A 21,016-nucleotide genomic window follows, 5' to 3' on the forward strand; every position below is an offset into this window, starting at 1 on the left:
CTTGGAGACAACAAGAAGAGAGTCATTTTGTCTTTCTTGAAAGATGACTCGATCACAATTCATCTCATTGATTTTGGGACTAATTATGGCATTTTCAAGCAAAATCCAATTCCAGAGAAAACTGCTTTCAGACACAGATACTTTGTTCTCTCACAGTTTTTCATGTAAGCCTTCTGCAGCCAGACACACACGTCTCTGTTGTGAGTCTGTCCGTCACTCCAGCTCTCCCTTTTCAAAAACGTCCGGGAAAACGGCTTCTCGGAAAGCGCTGGAACCGTTATTAAACTTCCTCTTAACAATGCTCTTTCTCAGCAGCCAGCTGAACAGTAACTGTGTGTGTGTGTGTGTGTGTGTGTGTGTGTGTGTGTGTGTTGACATCAGTTCAATAGAGAGGGCTTGTTTTGTCTGTCTCCCACTTCATGCCCTTTTCTCAAAAGCCAAAGGAGTGGTTCCTGTCGTTTTGTCAGCCTTTCATACAGAGGTCAAGGATGGGTGCCCGGTAGCCCTGCTGTCACCCCTCATCTACTGACTCATTGCTGATTGCTTGGCAGTAGACAGACAGCGGAGGACAAAACAGGAACAGCCCAGCAGTGCTAGCAGCCAGGCTAGATATTTGGCGTCACTGCAGAGCTTTTCGGATTCTCGGCTTGGAAGTTAAACATCAGTTCGAACGGTATTCATGATGTTTGTCTCTGAAGCTCAAGAAAAAGGCTTCCCGCCGCAGCGAAAATGCTGCGAGCAAATGAGGCGTAATAAAACAGCTGGCAGGCAACATGGCAACGCAGAGTGATAGGCCATGGCAGATGATGTCTCACGGGCAAAGCATCATTTGCAATTTCCTACTGTATGAAAGAGCCAACAAATCTTAGTTTGCTGCACACACATTCCAGACTCCATCTTCATTCTCGGCTGAAGTCCTTTGAGATGTTCACAAAGGCAACACAGCAATTATAGCAGCTGATGCCCGTGTAGATAATGTCCCTGTGTCTGCAGCAATAGTTTATTGATCAGTTATGGATATGACCTTGTGCTGGTAACCATACTGTGTATCTCCCACAATAATGGCGTCGGTAAAATACACTTACCACAGGCTGTATTGAAGAATTTGACGCCGCTTCTTTGTTTTAAAAGTGAAGCCCAACCCAAGTAATTTGAACCTGCATTATTTTTAATGAACACTCGGGGTTGATTGTACTAGGTCCTGAAAGCTGAGCAGCAAGTCGGATAAATGACCCTATTTTGAATTAAGTTTTTTGCGCCATGCAGGAAAAACATTGTAAATGAGATGCTGGAAACAAGTTCTCTCCGATAATGCACAGAACTTGCATTGTTTTCTGTGGTTACTTTATTGTTCGTTTGGTGTTCCTGTTTTGACATAATGTTGGTAAAGCGGTGGAAAATACGATTGTGAGTTTGTCTATTGCGTTTTATTTTCAAATTGACCGGACGCTCTGTGAGTTTCCTTGTCCGACCTCCTGTCCACGTTGTTCCATTCCGTCCAGCTTGACGTGCTGTCAGCCTACTCCGTCAGAAAATAGTCCGGCAGCGTCCTTGAAACGGAGCAGAGCATAAGTGGCGCCGCTGGCACGCTAGAGTGGCAGCGAATGGCGGCGTACGGCGCTGTGCACACAGAGTATGTGGAAATTAGGAGCTAAAGCTTTGGCTTGTGATTGATAAGTCACCGACACAGCAACACATCAATCAAGATCTGAATAATGCATAATCAATGACGTCCTCTGAAAAGGAACTTCCCATAAAATAGAATACATAGAAGAAGTCTTCATGAAAATATCAGCATAACACATGCTGCAAGTAAATCTAATTACTTCTTGAACTACTCACTTGCATGTCTTTTGTTCCCAGAGTTTATTGTCATGCGTCGCCTTTGGCTATGGCTGCGAGAATTTTGCCAAGTATGAAGTGCAAGGCATTGGTATTCAATGGAGCAACATTAACCAGAGTCCAGAAGAGGGGGACCGCTACACCTTCATCCTGTCCATCGGCATGATGCTCATTGACGCTGTTATTTACTGGACGCTCACCTGGTACATCGAGAATGTCTTTCCAGGTATTTCACTTTTTTTTTTTGTGCACAACATACCACCTGAGGAAAAAACGTGAATATGCTGAAATGTCGTGATCTAATTACTCCTCTTGCATGAGATCGCGTCCTCTTAATTTAACTGAACGCCAATGCGGCACTCCTTGCAGGATAGTCTTAATGCTTTTCCCATCGACTCTAATTAGAAGACGACAGGATTTGTGCCAAGCTGTCAAGAGGAAACGTACATTGTAAAGCAGCATCTTCCCTGCAGCCATGCTGTTATTAAAATGTGTTAACGTTCACTGCACTTGATCCCAGGCCAATATGGAATCCCTAAGCCGTGGTACTTCCCCTTCACTGCGTCTTATTGGTGTGGGACGGCCTCAGTGGCTCGGTCTGACCCCGACCTGCTGAACGACTCCTCTCCACACAACGGTAAGCAGCCATGAAATCTCACTTGTGGTGTGGAGCAGCAGTGTTTCACACCCAGTTGTTGTGTATTCGTCCGATCCTCCAGTTAATTGGAATGGGTCGCAAAGGAACATTAGCGCCTTATTTGTCATGTTGGGTGATAATAGAGCTCTGTGTACGAGTATGTTACAAAAACTAATTAAAAAAGGAGAGCAAGCAATTCTTCATTTTTGTCTTTTACTACTCGGCTGTCATGGTTTTACTTTTTGGAGGCCTAATATTTGTACATAGAAGGAATAACTAAAAGGAGTAGTGCAGCATTTTGCCTGTTTGTAAGCTGCATTATCTAAATACTGTTAAGTGTTATTCCAGAGTATGAAAATGGTGCTGATATATCAACAATGTTATTGAGTGTCAATTTTGTTGTCATCCTTCATGATTGTTTTTCCTGCCTCTCTAAAGCGTATCTGGAGAAATCGCCGGCAAATATGAAACCCGGGGTGTCAATCCGCAATCTTGTTAAAATCTACAAGACAGGAAAGAAACTGGCTGTGGACGGACTCAGCGTCGACTTCTACGAGAATCAAATCACATCTTTCCTCGGCCACAATGGAGCCGGAAAAACAACCACAATGTGAGTTTGCAATCTCTTTTTCTCTGTCGTTCTTTTGGCACTGCGCCGTTCATGTTATGTCATTGGGTGCAACTAATCTAAGTCCAAACTGCAGACTGTTCTGTTGCTACATTAATTCAGCAACGCTGCTGTCAGAGTGACATCCTCCGAGAGGACATTTATCACACACAGTCAGCTGTTGTGTTGATGTCGGGACTCATCTAATTGCAGTTTAGAAAAGAGTTGAAAGGTTGGAAGGGCTTTGGGATGACAGAAATAACCGAAAGCCAGTGGCCCAGAAAGAATGAGCGAGAGAGAGCAAGTGATGCAAGACTAAGGGCTGAAGGGAAGACATCCGCTTAGAGCAACTGTAAGCAAACAGAACAGAGCACAATAACAGAGAAGGACAGAGGAAGGACTCTGTCACACACTGAAGTTCTCTGCAGCCTGCTTTTTTTTTTTTTTTTTTTTTAAAGGACAGTGCCTCTCTGTCTGTGAAAAGCAGCGTTACAGTTACATTTTTGCACACTTAAAACACCACAACACAGTGTCCCTTTTCTTTGGATACAGACATGTTTTCAGTTCTTATTTAATGTTCTTCAGTTTGATATGTCTTCAGATTTTTAAGAAGTGTATCATCTTATGTATGGTGCTTTGATAGTCTTCTGCTGAGGCTACTGAGTGAGTGAAAAGACACAACCAGTTCAATATAGACTTTTTTTTTTGACCGGGGTGTCCCACCAGGGGGTTCTGACTTTTAATGGAGGGGTATAAAGAGTACACATGCACATAAATGTACAGCTTTTATTGACCTTTTCTCCACTGCTTATATCTACTTCTACTAACTGTCACGTGCGGCCCTGTACTCCATGTCTTTGTTTCTCCTTCACCTCCTGCACACCTGAGTGCAGTCTGTGCTCAGGGAGGAGGAGGAGGTATTTAGAGGAGCCAGCTGGCTCACACACACACACTGGGCAGCGATGTGCTGAGGAGCTTTTGCGTTCCTCATTTTCACTGCTTTTCCAAACACAAGTCAAGACTATATTAATAGTTTGGGCTGGATGTCACCAGGAGTCCTGTTTTTTCAGTCTTTAGGTTAAATCTTTTCTTCTGAGGTAGTTGTAGGAGGAGTTGCCGGGAGCGACGGCCCATGACGTGGTTGCTTTTGTAATCAGCTTTTGTGTATTTTGTCCGGGTCTCCAGCCCCCTTTTGTTTCTTTGGTTTCTTATTTATCCTTCATTACTTTGGGAGAGGAGTTCCTTATTTTGTTTAAAACCTCAACAACTGTGCGCCTTTCTTTTTTGTTTTCTGTCTCCACGTTTTGAGCCGTAAGTTAATCCTTTTGGTAAAGGAGGCCGTAACACTAATAACATTAAAACGTCATGCAGATGTTATTTTCCCGTTCCTTTTTTTTTAATAGCACCTCGCCACCTGTCTCGACACGGCCCTGATCTGTTTGCCAAAAGTTCTAACTCGTGAAAACGTCGTCCTACTTTCAGTCCTTTTTAATTAAAACATGGTGATCAACTAGGACACAATATCTTTTTAGAAAATGTGTTTCAATGGATCAGGGAATAAATCTTAATTCACCATTATGTTCCACCAGCTGTTCCCAAGTCGCAGGTTCTCCTTTTGAGCGCCTTGGCAGCCATATTCTTCTTCTTTACGTTTTTAATTAAGAAAAGGAAAGCTTGACTTTCTTTTGAAAGCTGTGCCTGACTGCTTGTTTTTTTTCTTTTTTTTTTTTCTCTGCAGGTCAATTCTAACTGGACTCTTCCCGCCCACATCGGGAACAGCTCTCATCAACGGCTATGACATCCACACTGACATGGATAGCATCCGAAAGTACTTGGGAATGTGCCCGCAGCACAACGTCTTATTCAACGAGTGAGCGAATGTAGCTGCTCTGTCTTTGCACTCAGCTGGTCGTTGGTCTAATCAAGTTTTGCCTGAGGGGTTGGAGGAAGAAAAGAAAAAAAGAAGCAGATGATTACAGAGCAATTTAATCATATGCATAACAAGGGCTCATGTTCCACATCAACACATCATTATCACTTTCCCTTTGTGTAAAAAAAAAAGAACTTAGCTCACTCTGTCCACTAAATGTTTTCCTAATAGCATCACTCCTCACCATGTTTAAATTTCACCTTTTGACTCCCCTCTATTCTTCTCTCTGCACAAACTGATTACCTGCAACTCCACTAAAGTCCTACATCATAATTACAGCTAAGCACGAGCAAATGACTTTCATTAATATTAATCCCAGACAGTCAAAGCATCTATATTAAGTAGGGTTCAAATATTCATGCAGGGAGGTAGACTTTATGATAAATTGTGTTCTCACCTGTAAGCTTAATTTCAGACTTCTGGTTTCGTCATCTCTAAAAATGCATAAATATGATGTGACTATGTAGCTAGCATTTGAATGTGAATAAGTGGAAGGCGACGACCTCTTTGGACGTTCTCACCTGTCGATCAAAACGAGTGTTATAATGCAGTTTTCTCTTCCTAGGCTGACGGTAGAGGAGCATATCTACTTCTACTCCAGGCTGAAAGGACGCGGTCGCGACGAGGTGAAAATCGAGATGGACCAGATGATTAAGGATGTCGGTTTACCACACAAGCGGCACGATCTCGCAAAAAACCTGTCAGGTGTGTCTTAAGCAAGCAAGCAAGCAGGCGAACGATGACATGTTGTGGTTGTATCCGTTTCAGCGTCTCTTTGAATCTATGTAGAAATGCAAACGTCACATCCCCTGAGAAGAAACATCATCTGTAGATGATCCTTTTTTTTTTTTTTTATTCAGAATAAAGCCTCCCTGCCATGTCGTTTCTTTTTCTGCCTGCACATGTGCATGCGCCTGTCTCAGCATACCTGTGTGTCACATGGTTGTAATTCATTGTATGGGGGTGGGGTGGGGTGGGGGGGACGGAGCAAGTCATTTTTTGATAAATTGTCCCCAGTCACGGATTGCTTGTGAGCAAAATCACTGAAATATGACTTTCAGGGTTGATCTATGCTGACATTTCCACTACATTAGCACTACGTTGGATGCATTTTGAAGAGCCTGCTCCGAGAAGCGGAGCCCCAAATAACCCGAGGAGGGTGCATCTACTTCCCCGCGATCAATCATTGTACATCATGCAAAAGACAATAAAATCCAGAGCGGTACATCTCAACACATTTATTTCGCGATCAGCTCCCAATATTGTGTCCACTTTACATCTGAAACCTAACGCTGAAGGATGGCTGTGTGGGATTTTTCTCCGATTACTGCCAGAATTTTCTGCTAGGCAGGACAAAGATGAGTCTCCATTTCGAGTCAGATGCAATTTTTTACATTTTCCATCATGCCAGCACATGTCCAAGATGCAATATATCACTTAGAGAAATCTCATTCAGGTTGTTCTCTCTTGTAGGTGGCATGCAGAGGAAGCTGTCTGTGGCTATAGCGTTTGTGGGCGGCTCAAAAATCGTCATCTTGGATGAACCTACCGCAGGAGTGGACCCCTATGCCCGCAGGGGTATCTGGGAACTGCTGTTAAAGTACAAACAAGGTATGAGATCAGTGGTAGGAACCAAAGCTCAGCTAAAGACTTTGAAGTTGCCTATGTTTTTACAGAATTGACCTGAACGCACGCTCACGTTTGATCTGCTTCGAAACTTTCCAAACCCGAGCCAAGCTCAAGGTGAACTTTTTTACTGACAAGACTGTAATGTATCCAGCATGAGAGCCTGGGAGGTGATAAAACAGCCAAAGCAGCCGAGGGGAGATTTTTTTCTTATTTTTATTCCTTGTCTCTGCGACACCCTGCCGTGGGTGGAGGGAATTAGTAATTTGTGCTGGAACAGATTGAAGTTAAGACAAGTGAATCTTCGACGCTTTAATTGACATTGCTATTTAACAGAGTCTCTAATTGTCTGCCATATCAGTCAGCGTGTCGCTCCTCTGGCCTTATACACTCTGCGATTACTTGTGGCTGTAAGCAGGGCACGGACATTATAGTAACACATTGTCTCAACAGATGTCTAAATGTTTAATGTGCATTGAGTGGCATCCCGCCCTCACTGTGTCATTAGCTTCTCTCTCTAATCAAGCTCTTTCTCTCCAATCGGGAGGCCGGAGATAACTGTGTTATAATGAGAACACCCACATTCTGGCTGCTTGAGTGACTCGTGTTTTGTGCCTCTCCACTCTTATTTGCACCAGTGATGCTAAGGTTTGTCATTAAGTGGGAAAAAAAAAGGCCACGAGCAGCCTTAATTGTGGGGGGGGGGCTAAAGGCTGAAGCAGTGGTTCTTGGTGTCTAATTAAGTGTGCAGGGTTTTTACGCAGACATGTTGACAAGATTACCTTAAGTGGACACTGGTTTGATTTAGTTTAGCTGGAGCCTATGTGGTCTTCAAATTGCTGTCAAGGTACAAAGGAGCATGATGATACTGTCCATGTGTTCCAGTCTAAATGGAACCCTCAGTGCACTTTAATATTTGGATGCTAAGTGCATCGACTCATCAATAGGAAACACTCTCTTTTGTCATGTCATCAGAAAATTGCCGTAGAAGGTGAAGATTTAAAGTGGAAATTAGCAAATTATGAATTTTTAATTATCATCCATTACTGGAAGTTGATTACTATGGAATTACCCCACTCATTATGTTATAAAATGGGCCTTGAGGACAGCAGTCATACTACATAATAGATTTTTTACATTCGGCGCTTGTGTGTTTTTGCTGCGACAGCATCATTTTATAGAACCTGATTTATCGATTGTAAATGAGCAGTTTAACTCATTAAGAAGACTGCTTTGCTTTTCTGTTCCCTTATGTGTGCACCACACGGGCTTTACTGCCACATCCCGATGACATGTTACAGCGATCCACATGATACACAAGCGTGACGCTCCGAATGCTACAGGGCTAATGAAATGGATTTCTCCACCTGACTCACTGACTTCATCATTTAAGCAGCTTGTAACAGCAGCCCTCAACTTAGTAGTTATAACTGAATGTGTGGTTATCCAGTTAAACAATGCACACCTGCACCTCTGAAATACCATAAACCGAACATAATATGTTATCGGACTGGACACCTTAATTCACACATTCACCGTTTACACTTTTAATGTTCCATGTACGCTACCATAAGACATGATGTAGTCACAGGAGCTGAGAAGATGTAAGCAGCATATATATACATGTTTGCCGGCACTCTTTGCACTGTTCACACCTCTGAATCAAACACTAAACCACAGATGTGTATTGTTTGATAGAAATGACTTTAAAGAATCATAGCCATAGAATGGAGGCTTTTACTTGATTGTCTTTCTATATTCAATTAAGAAGGCCAGATTGATCGTGACGTCACAAACACAGATATGTGTTCGTCTCAGATTTACATGGAATAAGCGTACACACAGAATATTTGAGCTGAAGTTTGTTGCAACTTCATCTTTTTGTGGACTCTGATTGCTGTTGCATGCATTTTTAGAGTTTCCGAGGCATTTGTGAAAAATTGGATCCCCATACATAATACATTCTTTCCAGGACTACAAATTAATGTAGGGTTGAAGCCAATGTTGCAGTACAAATGGTGTAAAAATGCATCAGCCTTTGTTTCTTTTATGGGATCTTCTGTAAGTTATTTTTCATAAGATTGGGGGGGAGGGGCGGGGCATGAAGATTCTTTGGGTTGAAATGAAAATGCGCTTAAAATCAAACCTCTAAAATAAAATAGGTTGGGATGTGTGGAGAAGGAGCAAGCAGTAGATGTTCAATTGCTGCAATTTTGAACTTTTATGTAGAATTAAGCGCGATAATAACACAGAAGTGTGATTTCAGCCTGTGTAACCTTTAACAAATCATTTTCCGTTCCTTGCAATAACCAGGTCCGAGTTCATCCTGAGGCCAGAACAAACCACTAAAGTGTGTTTCAGAACATGCTCTTTAATTTGAAGAAATCTGAAGCAGTTAAAGGAGAAAGATTTTTCATCTTGTGACGTAAGCTAGTGACATATAGCCATTAGCTTATGTTACATGTCTCTCCTGCTGTGGAGGCTCAACAGCGTCAAACTGAAGCTAGTGAAAAGTCACGCTCAACATACAAAAACATGATTGGGTGGCTGGAACAAGGTTTTAGTGGAAATGGCCCGTTTATATTTTATTATTTATCTGTAGAACAAATGGAGGGTAGGCCTACTGTGCTTCATTTCAGTTTTGGCAAACATGATGCGATACTTTGAATCTGTTTTAAAATCAAAATGTTAATATTGCGTCGACATGATCTTCAGAGCAGTTTCTTCTGCTTGGGGTTTAAATTAAAGCTTAGGGATTTTAAACCAAACATCTACATTTCTCTTCCTTTGCTTTGACTTGGTATGAGAGTTGTATAACACCTTTTTCCTTTCCGTTTGGTCTTCACACTTTTTAGTATAGATTGTCTTGTTTCTTGATTTGGTCTAAGTGCTTTTCTTGTGTTGTTGGGGTGTTATGATGTGTAGATGTTTAGTCCTATGGTCAACTGGTGTGGTTTATAAATATGCTCATTAACACATTTAGATTGGATTTGAATAGGAAATGTTTCGCTTTTTGATACCTAAAGCACAAAATAGTGTCAAAAGTATAAAAAAAAATTCACAAGCCCAGTCTTTTCTTTTCTTTGTAACTTCTCCAAGAGTTTCTAAAGCAATATACATCAAACAGAATTAAGTTGAGAAGCAGCTTCATTTTCATCAGTCCTCCTTTGTATTTGGTTGCTTCACATATCTTTTTCTTCAAACCCAATGGACAGGCTTTAAATTGTACCACAGTAATTCAGAATATATTAAAATCTAATGAATGGCATATTTTCCCAGCATGGTGCCTCCAGGTGCTGTAGTTTCTCCCGAAGGCAAAAACCCCTTAATTGTTGCCTCCAAATTGCCCAAACATGTGAATGTGAGCCTGAATAGCTGTCAGCTGGGATCAATTCCAGCCCAGCCTACACACCTCAAAGCATAAGAAGGTATCACTAATGATGAATTTACTGCCACAAACTCCAGTTAATACTGTTCACTCCAATAATTTATCTCATAGCCATTATACATAATATCTGGGCGGCTTAACTCAACCACTGTGAAATTCATTTCTATCAGTTTGATTTAGAGGGAAGGAAGCGAAATAACAAAAGCCAGATTTCCAGCCGTGCCTTGCTGGGCACATTGCGAGTACTTCCCATTTACATGAACACACCCAACTCCATTTGATATATCACTTTGTGCTGTAATGCACAGCAACACACTATAAATCAGAATACCTTTGTGGGCCATCTGCAGTCCAAACACATTTATTTTGCTCCCATCTCATAGATGATGTAGTGCAATTTGATTTTTTTTTCTTTTAACACATATAACACACATACCCTGCAAAAAAAAAAAACAACCAAAAAAACCTGTGTTTGAGCATCTCGTATGGATGAGTTGGCTCAGTCAAAATAAACCTCAAGCAATCTCCTCAGCCCACCCCCTTCATAAACATTGCTTTTATTACCCCATATGTTAAATTGACCAGGCTGTGGGCATTCATTCAACTCAAGCGTTTTGTTGGAGTTGGTATATAGAGTGATCCAGACTTGCTTGGCATATCAAAAGGCAGCAATACTTTACTAAGAAGGGATGGATTTAGCAGCTCAGCTGGTGGCAGGCTACAAAAAAGAGGAGGCTGATGGGAGTGGGAAGACTCAGTGGAAATAGTTGGCTGGGAAAAATGGCTGCATTGGTCTGTGCTTAATGACCTCTGAGTCTGTCCTTGTCCTGGGGATAATGTGACCTGCGAGGATACAAATTTAACTAACTCAGCCGCCAAGCTCAGCAGAGCACCTGACCTTTGTCCAATAAACACCAGCAAATTCAGAGCAGAAAGGGGGGAAAACTGCAGCCAGTCAGCTACTTACTGAGAGGACATCCTCTCGCCGTGTTTGGGGATTAATATGCTTGATGTAGCACACCTGTCAGCTCGGGTGGAAATGGATGTGAACTGAAACTTCTGTTTCAAAATGATACCTCCCCATAGCTAATAATCCATAGCCATTGTATTGGTACTGTGGCATAGCAGTGCCTTGAACTATATATTAATGTCAGCTATTTTGAACATGGTCACAATAACAAGGGCAACTTTCTTACAATAAAAAAATGTGAATGTTATGAGACTGACTGTAAACCAACAACCTATGAAAAGAAAAGAAAAAAAGCTCATCATGTTGAGTATCTTTTTGAAGTAAATATTTCTGCAAACATTTCGTAAGTACAGTAGCATTCATCACAAAGTTTAACCACGGCTGAGGAGAATGTAATCAGTTAAGCTAATAGTTTTGGACAATTCAATTTCAGCCTTCTAATTCAATGAGATGGAAAGAAAAAAGAAAAAAACCCACCATAGTAAGATATTTCCTGCCATGATTGGTTTTCTGAAAAACAGGTGGTCAGCACATTTATCAGAGGCCCCTTATATGACACTTTATAGTACACTTTTGCACGTGTTTTTTTGTGTATGTTTTCCTATTTTCACTTTTTGCATTTGTGAAGCACCTTGTAACTAATTGTTTTAAAAGCGCTATATAAATAAAGACTTAAGTATTTTTACATTATTGGCCCGGCCTGAAAATGACTTTTTATAAAATGCTGGATTTAAACGGCCCTGAGATTCACCCTCTTGGAAACTTAAATATCTAAAGTACAATACGTACATAATATGTATTTTTAAAGTGCATATTTGATATAACTCAAAGTTTCTTTGTCAACTTGCTGTTCTTCATGTTTTACACGAAGTGTGCAACAGGTTTCTCCTAAATCCAAAAGGAATCCAACAAGCTTTTTTATCTTCCACTACTTTTTGAGCACCAATTTATCCGTCTCTGGCTAGCTTTAGTGTTATCTAGCTGTGTTCATGAGGATAGGAGGATCAAGAGATAACTTTGGTATTGATTGCAGCAATATGAAATAATAATGTGAATCTGTAAAAGTGAAAAAAACCAAAAAAATCTTAATGGAGTCACTAGAGGATACAATATGTGAGGCGTTACCCAAGTCGGCTGGATCACTTTTCGGACCTGTAAAAATATCTGACCCAAATATCATGACAACCCATTAAAAAGTGGTTTTACTCTTTTCCAAACCCACCAGCAGATCAGCACACTGTTTTACCTTCCACAAATCAGCCAACAATTCCAGGTTGTATTGTTCTTTTTGATTCTTTTGGTCTTATTGTGAAAATATACCAAACATGTAATTGTCTTGAAAAACCAGATTTATGAGAGAGTAAATGATCACCAAGCAGGTTACGCCTTTGTCATTTTAATGGTTCATGCATGAGGTTAAATGTTTTCTGATTTTCCACATAACTGGAAAGTTACCTGACTATTGTGTGATACTGCTTTCATGCTGACAGCATAGACATGACCATGCTGTGACTTCATTACACAGCTCGTCCTGTCCTCTGATTTCTGGGGTATGTGATAATTAATATGTGCTATCTGATGCAGCACGATATGAAAGGCTTGGAACACCTGTGAATAACTTTCCAAAGCATGCTGCAGTTGTTTTTGCAATTGTGCTCAGTTTGATGCCCCTCGAATCAAAAATAAATCACAGCACAAAAGGGAGAGCTGAAATGAAATGTACTCTCAGAAGAGCTGAAAAGTAGGCTTAGGGTGGCCTTTATCGTGATTTTAAATTTGTCCCAGATTCACACCCACGCTCTCCTCCGGAGTTTGCTTTGTTACCATGCAGAGAGGCTTGGGTAAAGAAACACAGCAGAATTGGCAATAAGAAGATAACAGCAGAGACAGATTGTGAAATTAGCTTGATTTGAACGTGTTTGATCTGTGGATTCTTTTCTTGTCAAGCTACCATTTCATAAAGAACGCTGTCAAAACAAACAAGGTCCAAAGAGAAGATTGTTCCAGAAGTGCTACGTATTTTCTGATTTCCTGTCCATGCTTTTACTATTTTTGAAAGATTGCAGTCCAGTGTTTTTATTCTTTGCTTTCGACACACTGGCGGACTCTCTCTTCACTTTGGACAAACAGTGCACAGTCTTATTGTAGTTTTGTCAGGCGTCATCCATTGTTTCTCTCTTTTTTCTTTTCTCTTCAGGCAGGACCATCATTTTGTCTACACACCACATGGACGAGGCGGACATCTTGGGCGATCGCATTGCTATCATTTCCCACGGCAGGATGCGCTGCTGCGGCTCCTCACTCTTCCTAAAGAAATGTTTTGGCAGCGGTTACTACCTCACTCTGGTCCGAGACGGGACTGAGAAGATGACATCTCAGCGTGATGGAATCATACAGAGTCAGGCCAAAGAGGTGCGAACAAAAGCGTGTGTGTTTTGTGGTAACTGCTCAGCCCTTTCACCTCAATTTCAAAAGACATTTTTTTGGAAGCAGACAGATGGATAGCTGTTCTCCTCATCTGCAGTTTCTTCCATCGTCGATGAGTACAGCAGCCTTTTGTCTCAGACGTTACCTTTTGGTCCTTTTTTGGACATATGGGCTTAATTTAGAAGCTACTCCATCAAGCCTAGGAACGGGAATAATCTGCAAGCACAAGTGACATATGTTATTGGAGATGTGTCTGACCTCTTCTTGTTCTGACAGATTTACAAGCCCCTTTTTCAGACCAATCTCAATCCTTTATTGAAAATGGGGCTGAATTAATTCTGTGATTGACAACTAAGTTGAGACAATTAGATAAACAACAAAGATGGCTTACACCCGCAAAAAACAATGCAAAAAAAAAACAACATTTTGATTGGGCTTACAAATCAATTGGCTATTATTCTTTTTTAACCAGGAAGTACCAATAAGATTTAAAATCTATTTTAAATGAGAGATCTGGCAGAGGTAGCAGACATCCAATACCATTAAAACACATTTTTAACACAATGTATACAACACATCGAGGATCTACCTGTGTTCTTCGGTTGAATTACAGTATCAATCAAAGAACACAGGATAACTTGAGTGTGACCACTCCCTCTCGTGCACATGTGAATTTTCCTGAGGATTTCCTGCTGAGCTCTCGAGTCATCTCAGCCCAACTTCAACTGGAGAAGAACTAAAGGGCTGCCAGAGAACAGTGTGGGTAAAGCTGGAGTAAAAAATGGGACTTCTTGCATTCACACATGCAGCTTACTCTTCTTTTTTAGGAGTTTTGTGGTTACGTGAATAAGTTAGGATGATAAAACACCATTTGAGTTTAATGGTGAAACTAGCTACCTGCTCTCGCAGCTATCAAGCATGCCACACATGTTGGTACTTTGATGGGTTTTAGCGTCCAGAGACATTTTGGTGAGGGCCCCCTGATAATCCAAGATGAGGAGCTTCCAAACTTATTTGTATTTAAGAATCGGCCCCGCAAAGTCGGGCTTGCACCAAGCACTTTTACTGTAATAACAAGTGATAAATTGACCAAATGCTATATGGAAGTGCTCATTTGTACTGGCCAACTAAAAGAGGTGTATATTATTTCTCTAAAGTTCTTCTGAGCCAAAAAAAGACCATTTAGCTTCCTTTAGTTGATTGTTTTGGCTAAAGAATATGTACAACTGTCTTCAGTAAAACTTCCCAGCTCCAAACTACAGACAGTACAAAGTCAGAGCCAACAATCTGCTGGCTGAAAACAGACTCCTAGTGTATGCTAATGTTGCTCCACTACTTTTGTTCTACAGTTGGCAGTGTATTACATTTAAAACACGATGATATCCTGAGTGATGGATATTTTATATCGACAAAACAGATTTTCATTGATGAAAAATCGCTCTGTAATTAAGAGATTCAAAAAAGGGATCAAAATAAATCAATATTGATATTATATATCCTAAAAGGTATTTCACGAGTGCTTATAGCTACGAAGACGCCAAAATTGGCAGTGTGATGTCACAGTCTTGAACACCCTAACATCGAAAGGGGAGAATTCTCTTTGTCTGTGTGTATCACGAAATGAAATTCAGCTGCGAGCCCCTTTGACACAACGGTCCCCTCCCTGCAGTCTATTATTGAGCCGGGCCTCTTCTGACTCGTCTGACTCTCTTAAACGCTCCCTTTCTCTCTTGCCACCCTCCCCCTATAATGATCTGTGTTTAGTCTCTCCCAGCATGAGAATTGGCAAACGCCTACGTGCTGGATGATACTAATTGTCACCAGGGAGAGGGGTGATTCTCGCATTTGCTCGCCAACAGTTCCTCACACACTTAGTTTTAATCAATAGGAGCAAATGAACAAGATGCACTGATGCCAGCAGGGCCGGAGCAATTATCATTAGTCTGCGAGCTCTTTGAGGTGAGCAGAGTCATTTGTTCGAAATAAATATATAAACATCCAAACACCTTTGTGGGCTCGGCAGAACGGGTACCTCTCCAAATATGACGACTTTGTAATTCAGTGGAAGATTTTGCAATTACACAGGCAATATAACTCAGAAACGGATCTAGGCAAAGTTTGATCATCCTCTCATCTCATTCAAAGTGATTAATCTTTGGACCATAAATGTGAATGCAGCCAGGTTTAGTCAGCCCTTTGTGAAATTGTGGGTTTAGTTTCAGACTGAAGAGATTGTGACTTCATGTTACGTTAAAGGTCGACCCCGTTACCTGATGACTCGTGCGTTCAATTCAATCAAAATGTGTGGACGGCATCCGTTACTCCATTAAAGTTAGACAGGAGTTGTTTGAAGTGATGAGCCGTATTAAAAGCCTTTCTAATCCCATTCTGATTAACAGGAGAAAGTCTTGACTTCAAGGGACGGCAGCCCAGATGATGGGATCGGTAGCGAGAGTTGGGACAACTCCGAACCCTCAGGTAAAACTTCCTCTCTTCCTTCCAGTCCTGCGTAAGGATGACCACCTGACAAAACATTTTTTCCAACCTCTGCTGAATGCAAAGAAGTTTTTAGAGTGTTCAAAAATCCAAAGGTGCAGTACAACTTGTAAGTCACTATTGGAAAAAGTAAGGTACCGCAACGTAGCACCTGTAACACAAGAAAACTGAACTTCCATTACACTATTCAAAAAAAATGTTCAAGCTCATAGATGTTTTTCACAAATTCCGACTTACGGAGATGCTTTTACAAGGACCCAACTTTCAGTGCATCTGAATATGTCAGTTAAATGATGAATCGGTATGGGATGGAATTATTGTTTAGGGAGTAAAGCTTATAGATAACATGTAAAATATGACATGCATAAACAAATTGTGTTCAAGTGTGTTTCATTTTTTACAAGTCATGGCGACTTTCCTGCAAATGGGTGATCAAAGAAAGTCTAATCCAGCAGTGAGGAAATCAACAGGACGCAGCAAGTTGTGTTTTCAACTTCTTAAGCTTCTAACATCTGTGTGAGAGGTGAAGGCTCCAGCTGCTGTAGTCTACTCTTCAAGAGATGTGTTGCAACTAAAAAAAAAAATAAAAAAAAAGTTCAGTAAAGCCAGCAGTCGTTTGATCCTTCAGATTCACTACAGAATTGACTTGAAACTAATATTTATGAGTTTTGGAAAAGTTTTTTACGTCATCCAACATCCGATCTTCACCCAGGAACACATCCTCTGAGTGTAGGAGGGAGTAAGATGAGTTTTTTAGTGTTTTATTTTCACATGCATTCCATATTATGTCAAAAACACACAGCTAATTATTTCTCTAATTTGCAGCAAACCACAAACACACTTGTTTTTCTCGAACTTGCTGTTCACCCGATCGAACCCAAGCCCGAACTTTATGAAGCATTTCAGCTCGTTGTTTCGCTCCCCCACTGCCACTCTCCTGTTCCAGTTTAACCCTTGCACATCTCATTGTGATGAGTTCTGCCAAAAACCTGCTTAGCAAAAACATCAATAAAAAGTGCGGCTCCTAGCTGATAAGCATTAAGCAGACTGAGAACAGGACATTTCACCAGGAGGTGCTCGCACTCATCACTCTCTGAATTGGTGAACCAATGAAACGCGTTTCTCCAAACAAGCACTTTGCAGAGACCTCTCATTATTATCTTGCATTATTCTTTACTTTCCTTACTTAAAAAACTAAAAGCACGGCAATACTGGCCAATCAAATGTAAGTATCTGTCATAGCTGGAGCCTTTATAAGAAGTGTGTGATGCATGTGCAGTGTTTATTCCACATGTCTAACATGCACTTGTCTCGAAACTCCTCTCACCTCTTATTCATACTCAAAGAGGATATTAACTATAGCTGCTCAGACAAAAGCAGCAGAAGACCAGAAAGTGTCAAAGTGACACATACAGTATGCAGCTGCAGATTTGATCTGTTTGGATCATTCGACAGACAGGAGACCTGATCTGGGGAAAACTCGCGAAGCTACAGTTGCTTTCCTTCAAGATAAACACACACATCAGTGTTAAATACAAGACACGGTGATATCATCAAATTAATCTCACTTCTCCTGGTGACAGCAGATTATTCTTTATTACCACACACACACACACACACACACACACACAAACACACTTTCACAAATAATTCAGTGTGATGTGTGAAGCCGATCCCGTTACTTCTTCATAAAGCACCATGCCGCTGGTTGTTAAGCTGCAGTAATTATGTATGAGAGGTTGGGGATCAATAATGGATGCGGTGTGTTCTGCAACACTGTCCTGATTGATTCTCACAAAGACTTGGGAATGGATGAGGCTGGAGAGTTATGTCCACTGATCAGCCTCAGTGCGCTTAAAGGTCACACTATGTATTAGGTGTGTTGTGATCTTATTCCTTCCAACGGCTGGTTTTAAAACTCAATAGAATACAGCAAAGATTCATCAACGTCAGGTTTGGATCAGGGATGTCACAATAGATATCCATTTGATACTTTTCAGAAAACAAAACAAAAAAAACCCATTTATCCATTCCCTTTGAAAAAAGGAGTCGTTTTAGGCACCGACACATTTGAAATTCTTTTAATTTAATTCAAGACTTTGATCAGGCAATTAACTATTTTACATGTTCAGGAAAGGATGATTCATTTCTTCCACACTGAATGATAAAGCAACAGCAAAACAGAGGAAAACAGAGAGTTTGACGGCAACAGGATGATTTGTCAATAGAGGCGCTGGCTCATCTGATTGGTTAAGCACATAAAGGAGCTCTCTCTCGACTCCGGCTGCTCGCTCTCTCTTGGGCTGATCATGTAAAATTACCAGAGGTTGTATTTTTTAAGCATGTTGAAAAGTAAGTGTATTTAAGTGTGTAAGTGTATTATTTCCAGTTCTCAGCATTGGTTGCTCTAGAATTTGCAGCTCTGTCATCATGAAGAATGACTTTGCTAAATTAGATTTGGATTTGGCTTTGGCTTTGGACTTAACGGGGCAATAGTGTGATGTGTTTTTTTTCTTCTCTCAAAGGTCAAACATTTTTGCGTTTGTTTTTGTAAGTGCTTCTGCTTCTCTCTCCCCGGCAGACTTGACAGCTGTAGGTCAACTCGTGCGGCGCGTTGTCCCCGAGGCGGTCTTTTTGGAGAGCATCGGTCAGGAGATCACCTACATCCTGCCTTATGGTGGAGCCAGAGACGGGACCTTCGCTCTGCTCTTCAAAGAGCTCGACCTGGCCATGGTTGACCTCGGCCTGACCAGCTACGGCATCTCTGACACCACACTGGAGGAGGTACGCCAAGCGTGGGATTGGCAAGCTAGCCAAAGATGCACTCATAGAGAGGAGATGGTCTACACACACACACTGGATCATCAAAGTACACAGACAGACATCGACACCATTATTTTCTTTTCTGTTTTGATCTTCTTCTTTTCTTTCACTACTTCTTTCCTTGTTTCTCTCCAAAGACGGCAAGTAAACATTCAATGTTTACGTGCAGTTTTCCAATCCTTCTCGCAACTCATGAAAACTCATTTGGCAGGTCGTACAGCTGATTTGGAAGAAGGCAGCACTATTACAAGAGCACTATTTCATCCAACCACTTACAGAAAGCATCTTTTCCTTCTGATATTCGGCCTCAGTGACAAGTGCAAGAATGTTTACTTTTTGGTGTGACGTTACGCTCATTCTCTGCCGTTGTGCACAGCCCATAATGAAACGTGAAACGGCTTTATCCAAAGCCATGAAAACAAAATGATTTGAGATGAAAAGCGAATCAAGAAAAACCACAAGTGGTCGTGTTGAAAATCAGAGCAATTCATTTAGAAAGAATCTCTACTGGATGTTCTACAAGTGTGTTTCAGACACTTTCATCATCTTTATGTCTAAGAGTCAGTTGTTGTTGTTTTGTTGTCATGGATAAGCTGCAGTCATAATGGAAATTTCTTCTTCTGTTTATAGTTCAGTTTTTTTTTAAAATCGTGCAGAAAAGCGGTAAAAGTTTGACTTTACGTTCACGTGTGGAGAACAATGTCCACCGAAGCTGGAGAATCCCAAAAACAATTAGTTTGAAGCAAGGAGATAAAACAGACTTCATATGTTGAGCTGCAGCTCTGCATGTGTGCAGGAGGAGTCAACCTGTGAGGGAACAGGAGGAACAGGATGTAAGGTTTTCATAGAAAACACCAAAGTCCTGAGAGAGTTCACAACAAGAAGGAGATGAACTTAATGTTTATATTGCTTTTTTTTTTTAGGTCGATGGATTGAACGTTTCTCCAGCCAGTTGAAACAATCTTAAAAAACTGTAGAATACAAACTGTGTCATGCGGTCTCTTTTGTGTCGCTCTGTTTTCACCCTTTGATTTTTGTTTCGTCCGTAGTGCGCCCTGTGAGGCATGTCGCCGTACGTCATCGCTTTTTTTTTTTTTTTTTTAACTAAATAAAACGCTGTCATGTTAAAGTGAGAACTACATTTTGCTGGAACTAACGCGTCAGGAGGCTGAATATCGATTGATTAATATGGAGAGGTATAGCTCTCCACCGGGCTTAGAGAACGAGAGAGAAAAAAACGTTATGTTCACAGGGACGGCGTCACGTTGCTGCCACCACTGTTTTCTGAAGCAGCACATAATTAGCTTATTATGATAACAGTCTATGTGTGATAAAATGCCACTCGTCGTCGTCTTCTCAATTATTCGGCTCATATTTATCAAACACTGACATCTCCTCTCAGCTCAGCCCCCCCCCCACTCTTTCTCATGAGGACTCATGAGTCAAACTTATTTATCAGAATCAACAATGGAGAAAAGAAGTCTATACTGAACATACAGCGAGATGGCCTACACACGACGAAGGCCATCAAGGAAAAACTTTACAGGAATTTACAGGATGACGTTATTTTTTTTGTACGTTTCACTTACCGTTGGAGGACATTCGTCAAGCTAACTATTTAGAAATGTTCTCCATCGGGATGAATTCAGTAAGAAGTATTAGTAATAATGTGCCACTGTTATCATACACACAGCTCACAGTCGTATTCCTCGTGAAGAAATGACTCCCACAGTGTGTTTGGCATGCACACTCGTCTCGGCTCATAAAGTTGAGTGACTGTCGGTTAACGCTCTGCTTGTAACGCCGACATGAATCACACACTCGTGGCCCGCAGGCGAAGTGAATAATTCCTTTTGAATTGCTAAAAATTCAGACACAACAAGGTCATTTCATCCGTCCGTCTCCTCTTTTGAAGTCCGACTACACTGAAGTGCACTGCATGACGGGGTTCTTCTTTGAGGGCTGATGGAAGTTTTGTTCCTAAATGGAAATTAGTCATACAATTAAAGCGTGCTGTCGAGATGTTATGAAAAGCCTGTTAGCTCTGATCGTATTCTTCAGTCTTGTATGATAGCAGTTTGCTTTTGTTGGTTTTTATTTCCCGTATGAAATTACTTTCAGTTACATGAGGGCAGATGTTTAGAAAAAAAACCCAAACACTGAAGAGCACAGTGAATTAATGGGAGGTCACTTGGATTCATTCTAACATGAGTGAGTAAATAAAATCAGAGGGGGGAAGTGCTCCTTCAGAGACCATTTGGCGGATCCCT

The 21,016-nt window shown here is 41.1% G+C and overlaps 1 protein-coding gene across 1 annotated transcript in view; it reads left to right on the forward strand.

The window, feature by feature from the left end:
• The window catches only part of LOC306841547 (phospholipid-transporting ATPase ABCA1), a 173,012-nt gene that overhangs the window by 73,094 nt on the left and 78,902 nt on the right, over positions 1-21,016 (forward strand). The window contains exons 18-26 of the mRNA XM_079371493.1: positions 1,864-2,068; positions 2,363-2,479; positions 2,918-3,089; positions 4,825-4,956; positions 5,582-5,721; positions 6,490-6,627; positions 13,198-13,412; positions 15,827-15,905; positions 18,505-18,707. Of these exons, the coding sequence (XP_079227619.1) occupies positions 1,864-2,068; positions 2,363-2,479; positions 2,918-3,089; positions 4,825-4,956; positions 5,582-5,721; positions 6,490-6,627; positions 13,198-13,412; positions 15,827-15,905; positions 18,505-18,707 (1,401 nt within the window). The remainder of the gene's footprint in view (positions 1-1,863; positions 2,069-2,362; positions 2,480-2,917; positions 3,090-4,824; positions 4,957-5,581; positions 5,722-6,489; positions 6,628-13,197; positions 13,413-15,826; positions 15,906-18,504; positions 18,708-21,016) is intronic.

This window comes from Symphodus melops, assembly GCF_947650265.1.
Source record: "Symphodus melops genome assembly, chromosome: 20".
Lineage (NCBI taxonomy): Eukaryota > Metazoa > Chordata > Actinopteri > Labriformes > Labridae > Symphodus > Symphodus melops.